The following is a 15,432-nucleotide window of genomic DNA, read 5'->3' as shown; positions in this document are numbered from 1 at the left end:
GTAGGCTATTGCAGAAAATACGGAGGCTGGGGATTGAGGGTGATTTAGAGATGTGGATCAGAAATTGGCTAGCTGAAAGAAGACAGAGGGTGGTGGTTGATGGGAAATGTTCAGAATGGAGTTCAGTTACAAGTGGCGTACCACAAGGATCTGTTCTGGGGCTGTTGCTGTTTGTCATTTTTATCAATGACCTAGAGGAGGACGCAGAAGGGTGGGTGAGTAAATTTGCAGACGACACTAAAGTCGGTGGTGTTGTCGACAGTGCGGAAGGATGTAGCAGGTTACAGAGGGACATAGATAAGCTGCAGAGCTGGGCTGAGAGGTGACAAATGGAGTTTAATGTAGAGAAGTGTGAGGTGATTCACTTTGGAAGGAATAACAGGAATGCGGAATATTTGGCTAATGGTAAAGTACTTGGAAGTGTGGATGAGCAGAGGGATCTAGGTGTCCATGTACATAGATCCCTGAAAGTTCCCACCCAGGTTGATAGGGTTGTGAAGAAGGCCTATGGAGTGTTGGCCTTTATTGGTAGAGAGATTGAGTTCTGGAGTCATGAGGTCATGTTGCAGCTGTACAAAACTCTGGTACGGCCGCATTTGGAGTATTGCGTACAGTTCTGGTCACCGCATTATAGGAAGGACGTGGAAGCTTTGGAGCGGGTGCAGAGGAGATTTACCAAAATGTTGCCTGGTATGGAGGGAAAATCTTATGAGGAAAGGCTGATGGACTTGAGGTTGTTTTTGTTAGAGAGAAGAAGGTTAAGAGGAGACTTAATAGAGGCATACAAAATGATCAGGGGGTTAGATAGGGTGGACAGTGAGAGCCTTCTCCCGCGGATGGAAATGGCTAGCACGAGGGGACATAGCCTTAAACTGATGGGTAATAGATATAGGACAGAGGTCAGAGGTAGGTTCTTTACGCAAAGAGTGGTAAGGCCGTGGAATGCCCTACCTGCAACAGTAGTGAACTCGCCAACATTGAGGGCATTTAAAAGTTTATTGGATAAGCATATGGATGATAATGGCATAGTGTAGGTTAGATGGCTTTTGTTTTTTGACTTCCCATGTCGGTGCAACATCGTGGGCCGAAGGGCCTGTACTGCGCTGTATCGTTCTATGTTCTATGTTCTATATATGATTCTTATCAAATCCTGAGCCCTGCAACTCACTGGGATCTCTGCACTCCTCCAATTCCGGCCTACTGCGCATTCCGAACTTTATTTGCTCCCCCTATCCTCGGGTTGGCTGGACCTTAATCTCTGGAATTCCTTCCCTGAACCTCTTCACGTATTTATATACCTTTCTCTCACCTTCTTTAAGACACGCCTTAAAAACTATTTCTTTGACCAAGCCATTTTTTTTATTGCATTCATGAGATGCGAGCATCGCAGCCTTTATTACCCATCCCTAATTGCCCTTGAGAACGTGGTAGTGAGCCGCCACCATCTTGAACCGCTGGAGTCCAACTCGTGTAAGGACACCTGTAGTGCTGTTCGGAAGAGAATATATTGGTGTATCCTGATTCTGCTCAGCATCATGTTGTTTAGAAACAATCCTGAAATGACAAAATGAAAAATGAAATGAAAATCGCTTATTGTCACAAGTAGGCTTCAAATGAAGTTACTGTGAAAAGCCCCTAGTCGCCACATTCCGGCACCTGTTCGGGGAGGCTGGTACAGGAATTGAACCCACGCTGCTGGCCTTGGTCTGCTTTACAAGCCAGCTATTTAGCCCTGTGTTAAACCAGCCCCTGTGAAGCACCGTGGGGTGTTTTACTACCTTAAAGGCACTGTATAAATGCAAATTGTTGCTTCTGAATAATTCCCCCCCCCCCCACTTTTTCTCCCTCGCTCACTGCTTTCAAACCGTGTGCTGACGACGTACAAATGAAGTGGTTTGCAGTTAGATTTAAGGTGCGACAAAGGATAATGTAACGGGTAAAGAGATGAATTAGAAGCTGGGCAATTGGCTGCCTTTAGCCCGATCAGGCTGCACGTAATTAGGGTTCCCAACTCTGGATATTATTCCTGCAGGTTTGATCATATGACCTCCCTGTGTCACTGGCTCCTCATCACCCGATTGGGCGATTCTTGACAGTCAGTCACAAACCATCCTTCTCCTCCAACTTGTCGATATTTCTGTGCTTTATGAACAGAATTCATCAAAGGAAATGGAACAAATATTTTTCTGAATACCCTCACAATTGTTTTCCTGGGGTGTTGTTCACAGAGGTACCCCCGGAGTTTAATATCCCGATGATTCTATCATTGTTGACGACCCTCGCTATGGTGTGGTCAATTTGGCAGGGTGCCGGGAGACTGAATTCATTGACATGCCTTATAGAATGAATGCATGAATGCAGTGCTACAATCTTTCGCTCATGGACGAGGGCATCGTTGACGAGACCAGCATTTACTGCCCACCCCTAATTGCCCCCGAGAAGGTTGTGGCCAGCTCCCTTCTTACAGTCCACGTGGTGTAGGAGGACCCGCAGTGCTGTTAAATGAGTTGTATTAAAAGAGCGACGTCTTATTGAAAGCCATGCAGCTGCTTCAATAATTAAAGAGTTGTTATATTTCTCCCTGTGACAGGTGAAGGTTATGCTGCGAATCTGCTCGGCCTCCGTTGGGGACATGTCAGAATCCAGCTGCTTCTTCAAGGTCGACCCTCGCAAAAAGCAGATCACGCTGTACGACCCTCCGGTGAACGGACTCCAGAATTCCTCGCAGAAGAGAGGGGGCCTGGTGCCGCCAAAGATGTTTGCTTTTGACGCTGTCTTCCCGCAGGACTCTTCGCAGGTCAGTGGCAAGGTGGGCGTGTTCGGATGTAACCGCCGCGGTGAAAATACCGATATCGTAATCGGCGATCCGGCGGAGAATCGACTCCGACGCCCAAATCGGGGCTGGCGCCATTTTGACGGCAGTCAGCCATGCTCCGATCCCTCTGAAATGGCACCATCGGGAGGCCCTCCCGCGATGTTCCAACCCTGATGGACCGAGTTCCCGACTATGCGGGACATGTGTGGTCTCAGCGGTCAGGAGCCCAGCGCGGGGGCTACGGACTGTGTCCAGGGCTGCCACACTCGGCTGGGATCCGTGCCGCTGGCCAGGGCGGTGGGGGGGGGGGGAGCTTCTGCGAGGGCTAGTGGGAGATGGCCAGGGGGTGGCCTGTGAGTTTGGGGATGGCGGGTCAGGTCCGCGCACGGCTTGCACCATGTTGTACAGTAGGTCATCGTCGTGCGCATGCGCGTCAAGGGAGCTGGTCATTATCCAGCCATTTCTGGCACGGGAGCGGGAGTTTCACCTGGCGCTCGTGCTAGCCCATCACCGGTCCCGGAATCAGTGAGGGGTCGGCGCTGATTTTGGCATCGTAAAACGCACAAATGCTCCGTTCAAGCCGGCACTTAGCCGCTGAAACGGAGAATCCGGATTCCTGTCTTGGCTCCCTCTAAATAAAAGAACATTAAAAATATGAACAGGTGTAGACCATACCACTCCTGAAGCCTTCTCCACACCAGTAAGCACCTCATGGCTGATCTTCACTGTCAACTTCACTTTCCCATCCCCTCAAATCCCTTAATGTCCAAAAAACTATTAGTCCTCACTCTTGAATACACTTAAGAACTGAACACTTGACTTCTGAAAATCTATTGATCTCAGATTTTAAATGATAAGAGTGACAAAGTGATTTTAGCAAAGAGGCCAAATAAGGCCTTTGATTCCATGCCAACTCTCTGCGGAACAATCCAATTAATTCCATTTTCCTGCCCTAACTGGGAGACCTCACAAGTTTGCTTCCCTTAAACTTCCATCCAATTTCCTTTTAAAATCACCGATCAGCTGCAGTTCCACCATGCTGGTGGGCAGCGAGTAGAAGGTGGTTACTGCTCGTTGGGTAACAGCGTTCTTCCTCACATCCCCCCCTCGTGCGAAATTTTCAATCTATATCCCTTCGTCTTTGTAGCATCAACCAATGGGAACCGCGTTTCTTTGTCGACCTTATCTAAACCTGTCATAATCTTGTCCACCTCGATCGAGTCTCCCCTCAATCTCCTTTACTCCAAGGAGAACAATCCCAACTTTTCCAACAGAATCCTGTAGCTAAAATCCCTCATCGCTGGATCATGCTGGTAAATCTCCTCTACACTCTCTCAAGGACTCTCACATCCTTATAAAGTGTGGTGATCAGACCAAACTAGAGCTTAATAAAGTCTCCGACTTAATAAAGGCAAGAAGCTTTACAACTTCCCTGCTTTTGTACTCAATACCACTACTTATAGAGCTATTAATCGAGCTAACATCTACTTTTTGTATGAGAGTTTCACACTTCTCCCATCCTTTGCATAATGCATTGGGCTGCATTCACTGTTTTTGAGTCTAAGTGTGGAGGAACTGCGGTGTTTTACGTCAAGAAAATCGGTGGCGTCGCCTCACCGACCCTGCGACCGGTGAGGGGCTAGCAGCCATGCTACGTAGAACTCTGGGCTCCCACGCTTGAATGCTGGAGAATGGCCGGGCATGTGCACAGCGACGATCTGCAGCGGTCGCGCCGTAAAAGATGGCGGCAGCCGTGCGTGGACCCGACCGTGTGCCCCCCTGGCCACCCCTGACCCAGTCCCCCCCAGCCCTCGCGGAAGCCCCCCACCGTGCGAGCAGCACTGTTGGGCACAGTCCACAGCCGCCACGCCGGGTTCCCGACCGCTGAGGCCACACGTCAACCGCCCGGTCGGGAACCCGGGCCATCGGGGACGGAGCATCGGGGGAGGGCATTCAGGTGACGCGCTAACTCCATCCCAACAGTGTGCGGCAAGCACCGCGATGACGCCATTTCGGAGGGGGCCGAGGTTACAAAACCATGTCAAGCAGGCGCTGCCCCCAATTTCGGCGTCAAAAGGGATTCTCCGCCTGTCGCCGATTACGTAATCGGCGTCGGGCAATGGGGAATCCCGCCCATTGACTTCCCTCCTGAAGTAACTGGCTCTGATTTTACAGTAATGTCTCCTTGTCCTAAACTCCACTACACATGGAAACTATTCATCTATCTCCACCCTATCAAATAAATTATCTCAAACTAACTGACACCACCATATAAAAAGATTTTGCATGTCTTTGGACAAAGAAACTCGATGAATCACCAAGGGCTAAATTCTTTTTTTCTCGTTCGAAGGATGCGGGGGGGGGATCTTATTGAAACTTACAGGATACTGCGAGGCCTGGACAGAGTGGACGTGGAGAGGAAACCTTGTAGGAAAAACTAGAATCAGAAGGCACAATCTCAGACTAAAGGGACAATCCTTTAAAACAGAGATGAGGAGGAATCTCTTCAGCCTGAGTGGGTGAATCTGTGGAACTCTTTGCCGCAGAAGGCTGTGGAGGTCAAATCATTGAGTGTCTTTAAGACAGAGATAGATAGGTTCTTGATTAATAAGGGGATCAGGGGTTATGGGGAGAAGGCAGGAGAATGGGGATGAGAAAATATCAGCCATGATTGAATGGTGGAGCAGACTCGATGGGCCGAGTGGCCTAATTCTGCTCCTATGTCTGATGGTCTTATAGCTGGGCTCCTGCTTTAGCGTTTTAGTCTAACCAGTAAAACTGAATGGACCACAGATACAGGAACCATACATTAAATTTGTGCTACTAATCATAAAGCTAGCTTAGATGCTTTGAAGGGGAATTTAGTTGAGTATAAGTGGCAGACCGACCTGTTGATGGGGTTAGATGAAGCAGAGCAGGAGGAGACTTGTGGGAAACACAAACACCAGCACAGGAGAGTGGGGCTGAATGGCCTGTTTTTGTCCCGTGCATTCTACGTAACTCCCTCTGTTTATTCACAACAGGCTGAAGTATGTGCAGGAACAGTCGCTGAAGTCATCCAGTCAGTGGTGAATGGAGCAGACGGCTGCGTCTTCTGTTTCGGACACACCAAGCTAGGTGAGCACGAGCTTTCAATACAATCGGTGGACACACAGTCGGGGGTTTAACCTTGCCAGTGTGGTAGCAAAACCCTCCGGGATTGGCTTGGAGTCTCCAGAGATTGAAGATCAATCTCCAAGACTCCGCAGCGTGCAACCCTGGAGAAAAATCGTCGGGACATCCAGCAGGATAGTTTCTTTTTGTCACCTCCTTTGAAAATTTCTCTTTACCTTCAATAAAAATGGAGGGAGGAGGGGGCGGCATGTGGCGCAGTGGTTAGCACTGGGACTGTGGCGCTGAGGACCCAGGTTCGAATCCCGGCCCTGGGTCACTGTCCGTGTGGAGTTTGCACATTCTCCCCGTGTCTGCGTGGGTTTCACCCCCACAACCCAAAGATGTGCAGGCTAGGTGGACTGACTGCGCTAAACTGCCCCTTAATTGGGAAAAAAATAATTGGGTACTCTAAATTTTAAAAAAAGAGAGAAAATGGAGGGAGGGAACTGTTTGGCTGACAGTCAATCTTCATCCATTTTGAGTAATGATTCTTTTTGTTTTCCAATTGGTGTAGGCAAGCCATATGTCACAAGGATGGACATATTGGCCGATTCACGGCTGGAGCGTGAGGGCAAGTCATGTAATGAAACCTCCATGAATACATTTAATCACAGTTTCTTTATAGAATCCCTGCAGTGTAGAAGGAGGCCATTCGGCCATTCGAGCCTGCCCCGGCCCTCCGAAAGAGCACCCCACCCAGGCCCTCTCGCCCACCCGATCCTGGTAACTGGGCGCATTGATCATGGCCAGTGCTAACCACCATGCCACAGTTGACCACCCTATTTGCCAGCGACACTACTCCACAGAGATTAAGACCTAAATTACCCCCCCCCCCCCCCCCCACCCCACTCGTCTCGAGCACGAATTTGAGGGATTAAAGCCAGTTTTCTGACATTCCAAAGCGATCCACTCAGGTGTTAGTGACTGGCATGACGTGAATGCCACGGGCAGTCCACGTTCTGTGGCGGCTCAACAAGCCTTGGAGCAACCAGCCTTGGCCTGTCCGAGTTGGTGTCTTTTCCAAATGGATTTCACTTTCCCTGGCAAATAGAACTCTGGGAGTTTTACCGACGTTCCATCGATGAAGTGGGCGAGGTAAATCAGTCAAACCTCCGAGACGACTGAGGGGCTACGAGAGCTGCTGCATGCGCAAGTCGAGCTCCCGCATTCCTTTCTACTCGCTTGAAAAACAATTCGCACAAGGTTAGCCCCTCCCACAGAACCAGCCAGGGATTAAAATCAGAGCCAATCAGCTGCATGCGGCCATTCGAGAAGGCTCTTCAAATTATGCTGGTTCAAATTAAGGCACCTTTTCAAAAGCCGTTATTTATTTCCCAGTTAAGGACCAATTTAACGCGGCTAATCCACCTACCCTGCACATCTTTGGGTTGTGGAGGTGAGACCCACGCAGACACGGGGAGAATGTGCAAACTCCACACCGGACAGTGGCCCGGTACCGGGATCAATCCCAGGTCCTCGGCGCCGTGAGGCAGCAGTGCTAACCACTGCACCACCGTGCTGTCCTAAAAGCCTTTATTTAAATTTTTACTGACTACTGTAATGATAATATTTTTTAGTGTCACAAGTAGGCTTACATTAACACTGCAATGAAGTTGCTGTGAAAAGCCCCCAGTCGCCACATTCCGGCGCCTGTTCGGGTACATGGAGGGAGAATTCAGAATGTCCAAATTACCTAACAAGCACGTCTTTCGGGACTTGTGGGAGGAAACCGGAGCACCCAGAGGAAACCCACGCAGATACAGGGAAAACGTGCAGACTCCACACAGACAGTGACCCAAGCTGGGAATTGAACCTGGGAACCTGGAGCTGCAAAGCAACAGTGCTAACCACTGTGCCGCCATTTCTGGAGAGTGTTTTCTCCAAGTCATTTCTAGTTATTTAACATCGGGTTACCGACAGGTGACATTGACCAGTGAATTGTCAGGGATGTATCTTATCAATGAATTGTCAGGGATGTATCTTACCAGTGAGTTGTCAGGGATGTATCTTACCAGTGAGTTGTCAGGGATGTATCTTACCAGTGAGTTGTCAGGGATGTATCTTACCAGTGAGTTGTCAGGGATGTATCTTACCAGAGTTTCAGGATGATAAATAAAGATTTTAATTATTCCCTTTACTGGAGTGCTCGGTTTCATCGTTTGGGTGTTCAATCAAAAGGGGAGTAATAGTTTGCTAGATTTTGAAATGAGTGAAACTTGCTCTGAAACAGCAAAGCCAGTGTTGTAGATCATTCGGTCATTCCCCCATTAGGCTGGGTCACTGGATCACTAATCCAGTGATGATGCCACTCACTGCACCACCATCTCCCGAAGATGTTAAATATAACGATGGATAAACTCTTAAGGGAGCGCCACTAATCATAGACCGTGTGCGCATAGGTCTGGCCATCCAAAGTGATTGAACCTCTGTCCGCCAGAAGCATTTGAAATTGAAGTCGAATACGGCACACGCTGGCGATCTGAAGCAAAAACAAAGTGTTGGAAAAGCTCAGCAGGTCTGGCAGCATCTGTGGAGAGAGAGACAAGAGTTAACGTTTTGAGCTCAGTGCGATTTTTCTTCGGAAGAGTCACCTGAAAGGCAGGTTTGCATCAAGGCTGAGGTATGTGCTAAAACCGCACTTCATTCACCTTGAAGCCACTGCGCCTGGATTGTGGTCTGTGCAAGCTCCAAATCTAATTTGAAAACTGTCATTCTGTTCCACCTTACAAACTGAACTCAGAGGAGTGTTTTTGTTTGGTGTGATGTGACAGGAAAGTCGTACACCATGATTGGGAAGGACGATTCCATGCAGAACCTTGGCATTATCCCCTGTGCCATCTCGTGGCTCTTCAAACTGATCAACGAGAGGAAAGAAAAGACAGGGGCCCGGTTTTCGGTCAGAGTCTCGGCGGTGGAGGTCTGGGGGAAGGAGGAAAACCTGAAGGATCTGCTGTCCGAGGTGGCAACTGGCAGCCTGCAGGACGGCCAGTCTCCTGGCGTCTACCTCTGCGAGGACCCGATCTGCGGCATGCAGGTAATATACTTTTATATGCAGCAAAACTGCAATATGATCACCGGTGCCTGTGCCTGAACTTGCTCAGATGCCGCAAATCTTTAGTTTTGTTGCCTTTTTCTTCAACAAAAACATTTTTCTTCTGAAAATGGAGACTCTGGTGGCCTCCAAGTGCCCGTTCTTCATGTGCGGGCCCAGACAGAAAGCATTGTCAAGGTATCTTGATGATTATTACAGCTGAGCCTCAAGGCATGTCCACACCGGTACTAGATAGACATCAAGAGTAGGATTACCCGGATTGATCATCTTCTCTCCCCTCCTGGCAGCCAGGCAGGCTGGGAACATTTAGGATTTATTGTCACATCCCTGTTGTCACCCTGACTAGGATAGGCTGATTCCTCAGAGACCGAGCATGGACCAGAGCACCTTGTTCCTGGCCCACATAACTCAGTTCCTCATTGGGCAGTGCGTTAACCGATGGAGGCCATTGCACTACAGAAATAATCTTTATTAGTGCCACAAGTAGGTTTAGATTAGCACTGCAATGACGTTACTGCGAAAAGCCCCTAGTCACCACACTCCAGCTCCTTTTTCGGGCACATTGAGGGAGAATTCAGAATGTACAATTCACCTAACAAGCACGTCTCACGTCTTTCGGGACTTGCGGGAGGAAACCGGAGCACCCGGAGGAAACCCACGCAGGCACCGGGAGAACGTGCAGACTCTGTACAGACAGTGACCCCTGTTCGACTCAACAAATACACCATACTGGTGTATTTTCTGCCAAGTCTCCTCCCCCTTTCTTCACATTCCTTCCATGTCTTTCTACTTTGTGCATTTACCTAGTTTCCCTTTGAATGCAACCTGCGCTAATTCACCTTAGCTACTCTCTGGATTTTCATGTCGGGAGTCATGAATCAGGCCTTTTCCCGACACCGCGTCCCCCACTTCCATTACAAACCTGCACATACGTGTTGCTTTCCTGTCGGGATCAAGCTGAGGTCAAGGCTGCCCCCTCCGGAAGCTGGCCCAATGTGAGAATGGAGGCAGAATATACCAAGGCCGGCAGCTTAGACTGCCCGCCTCCATTTGCTGGGACATCAGGTTCAATTCATGACTGTTACGACCCCTAGCCCTCACCCACTCACCATCTCACACCCCCTCCGTACCTCCCATACATCCTCCATGATTCCTTCATAACCCCCATGCCTATTCCATGCCCCTCATATGTCCTGTGCCCCTTCCATTCACCGAGTATCCTCCATACCCATCCACCCAGTATCCATCATGGGCACAGCTCCCAGGAGCCCAATGATAACACTGGGAAGTCTTTGAAATGCTCATGAAACTGTCAAAATGAACAATCATCCATTTAAGCTCCACTTAGAAAAATATGCTCCTATAAGTGCTCAGAAACCTGTCAAAATAAACAAACAGCCTTTCAAAAGCATCTTCAAAGAAACATACTGTTAAATTGTCACAAAACTGTCAGTTGAACATAGCTCACTGTCCCCTCCACACCTGTGTCAGCAATGCCAGCAACACCTGCTGAGCTGAATCCATTCACAATGAGATTACATTGTTCAGTCCTGTCAACAAATTGTGCACAGTTGAATGCAATGAAGCCTTTGAAAGGGTCAGCAAATATATAGACTTTAAAGCAATGCAAAAATCAAAAAGCACAGAGCCCAGATAATACATTAACAGTTGAACGCAGAAGAACCTTTTTCCACTGGAGAAAGTGTTTTAATGCATCTGAATACATAAGCAATGCTGGTCAATTTAAAGGTCACATGCCTTTTAAGAACAAAGCCCAATGATCAATTACCACATTAAAAAACACATTTGCCTTATCATACAAAATGGAATGATGACATTTAATATTGTCAACACCTTTTAAGTATTGTTGTCAACACCTTTTAAATGTACCTGTCAACAAGTTCCCAACTCAGGGCGGCACGGTGGCACAGTGGTTAGCACTGCTGCCTCACGGAACCGAGGACCTGGGCCACTGTCCCTGTGGAGTTTGCACATTCTCTCCGTGGGTCTCACCCCCACAACCCAACGATGTGTAGGGTAGGTGGATTGGCCACGCTAAATTGCCCTTAGTTGGAAATATTATCAAAATATAGATTAAAAGGAAGGCCCCAACTCCACTGCAAGCTTCCCCCAAGGTTCACAAGATGATTGACCTGATGATGTATTTTACACAGGCTTCAGAAACACTTGCACCTCACTGGTGATTCAAAACTCAGAGAATGTCAAAATTGAGTCAGGCATTTAAATGGCTGAACCCAGCAACACTTTGAGTACATTTCAGGTCGTGATCAGGCACCTCTCCTCAGCTGGTCAAAACAGGAATGTCCAGTAATGTCGCAATTCTTGTCCTTGATTCCACATCCCTCCACGGCCTCACCTCGCCTAACCTCCTCCAACCCTCCGCGATCTTGGCGCGACTCCAATTCTGCCTTCTTGAACATCCCCGATGGCCCCGACCATTGGCAGCCGCCATCTTCAGCTGCCTGGGCACTTAGATCTGGAATTTCCTCAGCTCCTCCTTTCAAACCTTCCTTAAAACCTACCATTTCAGCCAAGCGTTTAGTCACCTGCCTCAATATCTAGTTGTGGGCGGGGGTCAAAGTCTGTTTGGCAGTTGTTCCTGTGGACAGGGTGACCAACCATGCTGGATCTTATGGGTTGAGCTGTGACCCGAGTTGTTTGAAACCGGCACACTGTTTTTCCCCGACGGGCGATGTTGGAGTTTTGCGCGTGCGCAGGATGCCCCTGGCAACTCCTCACCCTGACAGCTCTGGTAGCAATGCCAAAGTGCCCCTTAAATTATTCAGCGGGAGTTGGTCACCCTGCTTGTGAAGCACTTTGGGACACTTTACCTGTATCAAAGAGTTCTATATAAATGCGAGTTGGTGTTGTTGCCACCAGCGGTGTAACCTGTGTTTCTGTCCTGCGTGTGTGTCCTGCGTGTGTGTGTCCTGTATGTGTGTGTCCTGTATGTGTGTGTCCTGTATGTGTGTGTCCTGCATGTGTGTGTCCTGCATGTGTGTGTCCTGCATGTGTGTGTCCTGCATGTGTGTGTCCTGCATGTGTGTGTCCTGCATGTGTGTGTCCTGCATGTGTGTGTCCTGCGTGTGTGGCCCGCGTGTGTGTCCCGCGTGTGTGTCATGCGTGTGTGTCCTGCGTGTGTGTCCTGCGTGTGTGTCCTGCATGTGTGTCCTGCATGTGTGTGTCCTGCGTGTGTTTTTTCCTCGGCAGCTCCAGAACCAGAGCGAGCTCCGAGCGCCCACGGCGGAGAAAGCCGCCTTCTTCCTGGACGCCGCCATTGCCTCGCGCCGGAGCAGCAGACCCGAGTGTGATGAGGAAGACCAGCGGAACTCCCACATGCTGTTCACTTTGCACATCTACCAGTATCGCATGGAGAAGAGCGGCAAGGGGGGAAGTAAGCTTGCTACCTGTTGCGTCCTCTTGCGGTGGCTATGGCCCTCTATAAAGTCCCGACTGTGCCCCCCTTCCACTGCAGCACACGCTCCCCCACCCAGACCCCAATACTTGGTGACTATGACCTGGATTTTCAATTGTCCACTGGGACAGGAGCAGGAATGGACGTACTTTGAAGATGGCGGTGCCGATGACATGTCAGGATCCCAATACCTCGCTGACGTGCTCAAATTTTCAAAGTGAGGGGGAGGGAGTCGGGAACTTGCAATTAAAAGACTGTTAAAAACTACTTGAGGGGCTTTTTAACGGGCCCAAGGCAGGCCCGAAGTTGATTCTCAGTTTGTAAATTTTTTTTTGCATTCTTTCAAGGAATGTGTGCGTCGCTGGCTGGGCCAGCGTTTATTGCCCATCCCTAATTACCCCTTGTGGAGGAGGTGGTGAGCCGCCTACTTGTACCGCTGCCGTCCCTGAGGTGTAGGTACACCCACAGCGCTGTTAGGGAGCGGGTTCCAGTATCGAGGAGGGTGTCCGCACCCTTATTGAAGCGGATCGAAAACCCGTGGGATCGCACCATGCGGTGGCACTGACGGGTCTGTCGCAGTGTTTGCACCAAGCTCCTCCGGTTTCTGATCGGCACGATCCATCAGGTAGCGGATGGGAGAGGTTTACTCCAGTGTGCGGGCTACTAATGCTGCCAATCCCACTTCAAGTTTCGTGAGTCATACAGGATGGACCAGTGGAAAGTTCCAGCTGATGATCATCTGAATATTGAAAGCAGTGTTGCACAAGCTTGTTTGAAAAGAACCCTAGCTAGGAAAGGACGTCCATTTTCCTTCAGGATAGGCGGTGTTATTTGGTGGGGGGGGTGGGGGCTTAAACAGGAGCCATTCTTTCAGCTGGTTTAAATGGCCATACAATAACTGACTGACCTGATCTCTTTTATCCTCCTCTGTCGGCAGTGTCAGGGGGTCGCAGCCGCTTACACCTCATTGACCTGGGCAGCTGTGTGAAAGTGCTGAGCAAAAGCCGTGAGGGTGGCTCCGGACTGTGTCTATCCCTGTCTGCATTGGGAAATGTCATCCTGGCTCTCGTCAACGGCACCAAGCACATTCCCTACAAGTAAGCATTCTTCTCTCATCACTGACTGTGCCGGCATCACGTTGTGTGTGTAAATTCATCGACACGTGTGTCTATGTTTGCGGGCATGTGTCCGAGAGTGCGTGTGTCCACATGTATGCGTGTGTGCGAATGTGTGTTTTACAATGTTTTGCATCTGGGCAGCACGGGAGCACAGTGGTTAGCACTGTTGCTTCTCAGCGCCAGGGTCGCAGGTTCGATTCCCGGCTTGGGCCACTGTCTGTGCGGAGTCTGCACGTTCTCCCCGTGTCTGTGTGGGTTTCCTTCGGGTGCTCCGGTTTCCTCCCACAAGTCCCGAAAGACGTGCTTGTTAGGTAATTTGCACATTCTGAATTCTCCCTCAGTGTACCCGAACAGGCGCCGGAATGTGGCGACTAGAGGCTTTTCACAGTAACTTCATTTTTCAATAATAAAGATTATTATTATAAATGCCTGTGCACGAATCTGTGTGTGTGTGTGTGTGTGTGTGTGTGAAAATGTATATATATGCATGTGCGTGCTTATCCATATTTATGTTTTTCAAGAGAGCTGCAAGTGGAGATAAATTCGACACATCTGAGTGAAATAACATTATCTCTTCGAGCTCAGAGAGTGGAATTTGAGTGGAGTGTTTCCTGCAGCCTGTAAAGTAGAAAGATTGGCAGATAAAACATCTTTCTCCCATCAACATAGGCTGCGTTTGAAAATAAGCACAGTTCACACTGTCCGCATATCTTATTACTGCATCTGGAAGAAGGAATGTGTTGACGACCTTAACAAATGACTCCCTCCAATTATCCTTTGGGTTCCTTTCGAGAACAAACACACTCGATGCAGTGACCCAAGTACCAGTAAATTATTCATCCACAAACAATGATTAACGATGCAACATGGCAAAGACTTCACTCCAGTTTCAAACCAATTATGATTCCTTATCTCTCCTTGAAGTGAAAATTCGAAAGTGCCCAGGTCAGCCTGGGACCTTGCACAAAGGCTGTTGCACATCTGGAAAACCAGTTGTTGGCAGCAATTCAGCTACTGAACCCATCACATCACAGCCTGCCTCTTGTCCTTGTGAATCCATCATGTGTTTCCGACTGCAGATCACCAGACAGTAGTAATGTGTGGGAGAGTGGACCAATTCTATCCCTCACTCCCCTGGTCCGAGGACAACATGTTCACTCTCCCTTGCACTAGTTCCACCACTGTCCCGAGGTATCTGTAGAATCCCTACGGTGCAGAAGGAGGCCTTTCGGCCCATCGAGTTGCACCACCCCTCCAAAGGTGCACCCTACACAGGCCCACTCCCCCGCCCTATCCTCATTACCCCACCTAACCTGCTCATCTTTGGACTGTGGGAGGAAACCGGAGCACCCGGAGGAAACCCACGCAGACACGGGGAAAAAGTGCAAACTCCACACGGACAGTCACCCAAGGTCGGAATCAAACCCGGGTCGCTGGCGCTGTGAGGCAGCAGTGCCAACCACTGTGCCACCATGCCACCAATAAAGAGGGAAGATCAAGGTAGAAGTTCATCTGGGCTTTTTCCAGGATCAGTCCTGAGAATAGCTCAGAATTAGATGTGGGGCCTCTAACCGAAGCTAAACTAAATCGAGACTAACTCAATAACCTGTGTCACCATTATAGCCCAGGCTGGGTGTGGAGCAGATAACAGGGCAGACCAATTTCTTCGAGTCGAGGTGGCAAGGGGACCGGAGGGCCTCCTGCTCCTTCTGGCTCCAATGAAAGGTTTACATTTACCTCATAAACGAACCTTCTTGTGGCAGGGCAGAGAAGCAGAGTAGGCCCGGGAATTGGGCCTGTCAGTGGCAACGAACTTTACACTGGGCTCTTTGAACAAGGCTCACAGTGTCAGGAGAAG

General features: G+C 49.3%; 1 protein-coding gene across 2 annotated transcripts in view; it reads left to right on the top strand.

The window, feature by feature from the left end:
• kif26ba (kinesin family member 26Ba) overlaps window positions 1-15,432 on the top strand; it is a 272,137-nt gene that overhangs the window by 193,042 nt on the left and 63,663 nt on the right. For both annotated transcript variants that reach the window (XM_072512933.1, XM_072512936.1), the window contains 5 exons: window positions 2,591-2,797; window positions 5,839-5,932; window positions 8,740-9,002; window positions 12,252-12,435; window positions 13,394-13,553. In XM_072512933.1, coding sequence (XP_072369034.1) covers window positions 2,591-2,797; window positions 5,839-5,932; window positions 8,740-9,002; window positions 12,252-12,435; window positions 13,394-13,553 — 908 coding nt within the window. The remainder of the gene's footprint in view (window positions 1-2,590; window positions 2,798-5,838; window positions 5,933-8,739; window positions 9,003-12,251; window positions 12,436-13,393; window positions 13,554-15,432) is intronic.

The sequence above is a fragment of the Scyliorhinus torazame genome, chromosome 1 (genome assembly GCF_047496885.1).
Source record: "Scyliorhinus torazame isolate Kashiwa2021f chromosome 1, sScyTor2.1, whole genome shotgun sequence".
Classification (NCBI taxonomy): Eukaryota; Metazoa; Chordata; class Chondrichthyes; order Carcharhiniformes; family Scyliorhinidae; genus Scyliorhinus; species Scyliorhinus torazame.
This window is presented reverse-complemented; position numbering and strand designations above follow the sequence as displayed.